The following is a 2332-nucleotide window of genomic DNA, read 5'->3' as shown; positions in this document are numbered from 1 at the left end:
AGTGGGGTTACAGTGTAATAGTGGGGTTATAGTGTAATAGTGGGGTTATAGTGTTATTGTGGGGTTATAATGTAATAGTGGGGCAGCAATGTAAAAAGTGGTAATATATAATGAGTTTTCTTAGTTTGACCACGAGAGGTCACAAAGCGCCCCCTCATGTCCTCTTGTATGTTCCTGGTCTCCGCCGCTAGGGGGCGCTGTCTCTCCCGGTCGTCCTCGGGGGTCTGATGGCAGCATGGCGGAGGTAGGGGCACCGGACGAGTCGTCGGACAGCGAGCCGGAGCAGGAGCCCGGAACCCCCCAGAAACTCATCCGAAAAGTGTCCACGTCCGGCCAGATCCGCAGCAAGGTACAGAGGGGCTAAAGCACAGGACTCATCTCCGTTGTGTCCGTGTTCATTACATAATACATGTTCAGGGTGCACGGTTCTCCTCCTGCAGAGGACCACACACGGAACTCCATAACAAAATGTACCGGTTTAACATTCACAGCCTCAGGGGACGAGTTACATACAAAGTGTGAGATCAGTTAAGACTTTTTCCCGAATGCACAGAGGTCGATGTGTAATTCGGCATCACTTATATTTATAATAGTTTGTCTTTTATTCCCAGTTTGACACTTTCCCTCCACCTCCTTCCTCCACTACACAGTGTGTTCAGCGGTGAATCATTTAAATAAACGGACATGTCATTCAACCCGGTGCTGCTTCACGGATTTAAATGATGCCGATTTAAAGACCGGATGTGACTGAACCTGAAACAGTTTGATCCGAGTTTGTTATCTCATCGCTTATGTTCTAATGAGCTTTGTCACTTTAGAATCTGACGGATTTTAAGTGTAGTTTGGTTTCAGTAAACGTTAGATTAAAACATAAAGGGCTACAAACACTGAAACTAAATAACACGACGTGACTTATGATGAACAAACAACGGGTTTCAGTAGTTCTGGTTAAAACACAAAGAATGGGCCTCATTTAACGTTTTAATGAGCATTTCTTTAGCCGTGATGTGTAGCTCCGAGCTAACGGTTTCTCGATAAAGACTCGAGAGTATCAAACCTGAGTCAGACCTTTGCCCCGGGGCTAAATATATCCGGATATAGTTAATGCATTTAAACACAACACACTGTCCGGGGAACGTGTCTATGTTCACCGGTTAACGGATATACACCGGTTAGTTAGTTGAAGGCAGAGCTAACGAGGCTAACTCCGGATAGGCCCGGTGGATAGCCCCGATGTTTCCTGCGGGTCTTGAGGTTCTTGAGAGGTAGGATGCCCTGGGGTGACGGTAGACTACAGACGGGGGAAACCGATAGAAAAAGCTTTTAATAGTCGGTTAGTATTCTAGTATTCTAACCGACTATATTCTGTGTTAGTGTTGAGAGACATAACGGTCCTCCTTATGTCGGATAATAACGGTCATTTATACAGTAACTGAAGCACGGATGTCGGTGGTTAGAGAGCCGATTCATGGGAAAGACAACGGTTTATTTAGTTATATATGACGTGTTTATTTACGACATGTTTATCGGGTTTATTTTTCTTCTTAAACTTCACCGGATTGAATGCTGCCTTCAGGTGCACGTCAAAAGCTCGGAAATACCTGCGACTCACTTAAAGTGGTTTTGCTTGGTGATGAGATGACAGAGAAGTTTACTGTTTACTGTTTGTTTACTGTGTACTGTTTGTTTACCATTTGTTTCCTGTTTGTTTCCTGTTTACTATACTTAGAGATGACGTCTATAAACACTGTGTGACTTCTGTCATGACACCTGAAGTTTTATTTGTCACAAACTGAACATATCTCGACATCGTGCACCACCAGTACTTTACATAAAACACAATAGAGAATAATAGCTGTCATATTATTTGTGTATTTATTTAACGCTTTGCTGTGTAAAATAAAGATAAAAGGAAAAGAGTTGAAAGATCTCCCGTCATTCGCGTAAGAAAATGAAGTCACTGTGTCTGCAGCTCATTTGCGGCTTAATAATGAACAACACAGACGGAACGCCGCTACAATATATACTAGAAAATATACACGAGGATGAAATACGTATGAACATCTATGAAGTATAGTGTAGATATTAAATATTACACAGATCCATTTGTCCATTAACTGTTATGAATGTATTTCAGACGGTGCTGAAGGAAGGAAATCTGATGAAGCAGACCAACTCGTTCCAGCGCTGGAAGAGAAGATACTTCAAACTGAGAGGGAGGACGCTGTACTACGCTCAGACCTCTAAGGTGAGCCGGTCTACTACGCTCAGGTGGAGGACTAGACTCTGTCCTACATTCAGACCTGTATGGTAGAAGGTGGAGGACTAGACT

At 43.3% G+C, this 2332-nt stretch overlaps 1 protein-coding gene across 1 annotated transcript; it reads left to right on the top strand.

Annotated features, from left to right (window-relative positions):
• The first annotated feature begins 214 nt into the window (after window positions 1-214).
• LOC116380479 (diacylglycerol kinase delta-like) lies at window positions 215-2326 on the top strand. The gene is made up of 2 exons (XM_031842391.1): window positions 215-349; window positions 2138-2326. The coding sequence occupies exons 1-2, from the start codon at window positions 236-238 to the stop codon at window positions 2312-2314; spliced, it is 291 nt and encodes a 96-aa protein (XP_031698251.1). The 5' UTR covers window positions 215-235; the 3' UTR covers window positions 2315-2326.
• The last annotated feature ends 6 nt before the right edge of the window (window positions 2327-2332 follow it).

Source organism: Anarrhichthys ocellatus, unplaced genomic scaffold, assembly GCF_004355925.1.
Source record: "Anarrhichthys ocellatus isolate YVR2014 unplaced genomic scaffold, GSC_Weel_1.0 scaffold7351, whole genome shotgun sequence".
In the NCBI taxonomy this organism is placed as follows: domain Eukaryota; kingdom Metazoa; phylum Chordata; class Actinopteri; order Perciformes; family Anarhichadidae; genus Anarrhichthys; species Anarrhichthys ocellatus.
Note: the sequence above shows the minus strand (reverse complement) of the source record. Positions and strands in the feature narration are given on the sequence as shown.

Excerpts from the sequence above, each read along its gene's own strand:
- LOC116380479 (XM_031842391.1), top strand. The coding sequence starts at position 236 with ATGGCGGAGGTAGGGGCACCGGACGAGTCGTCGGACAGCGAGCCGGAG. Across the intron at positions 350-2,137 it reads CCGGCCAGATCCGCAGCAAG|ACGGTGCTGAAGGAAGGAAA; the intron begins GTACAGAGGGGC and ends AATGTATTTCAG.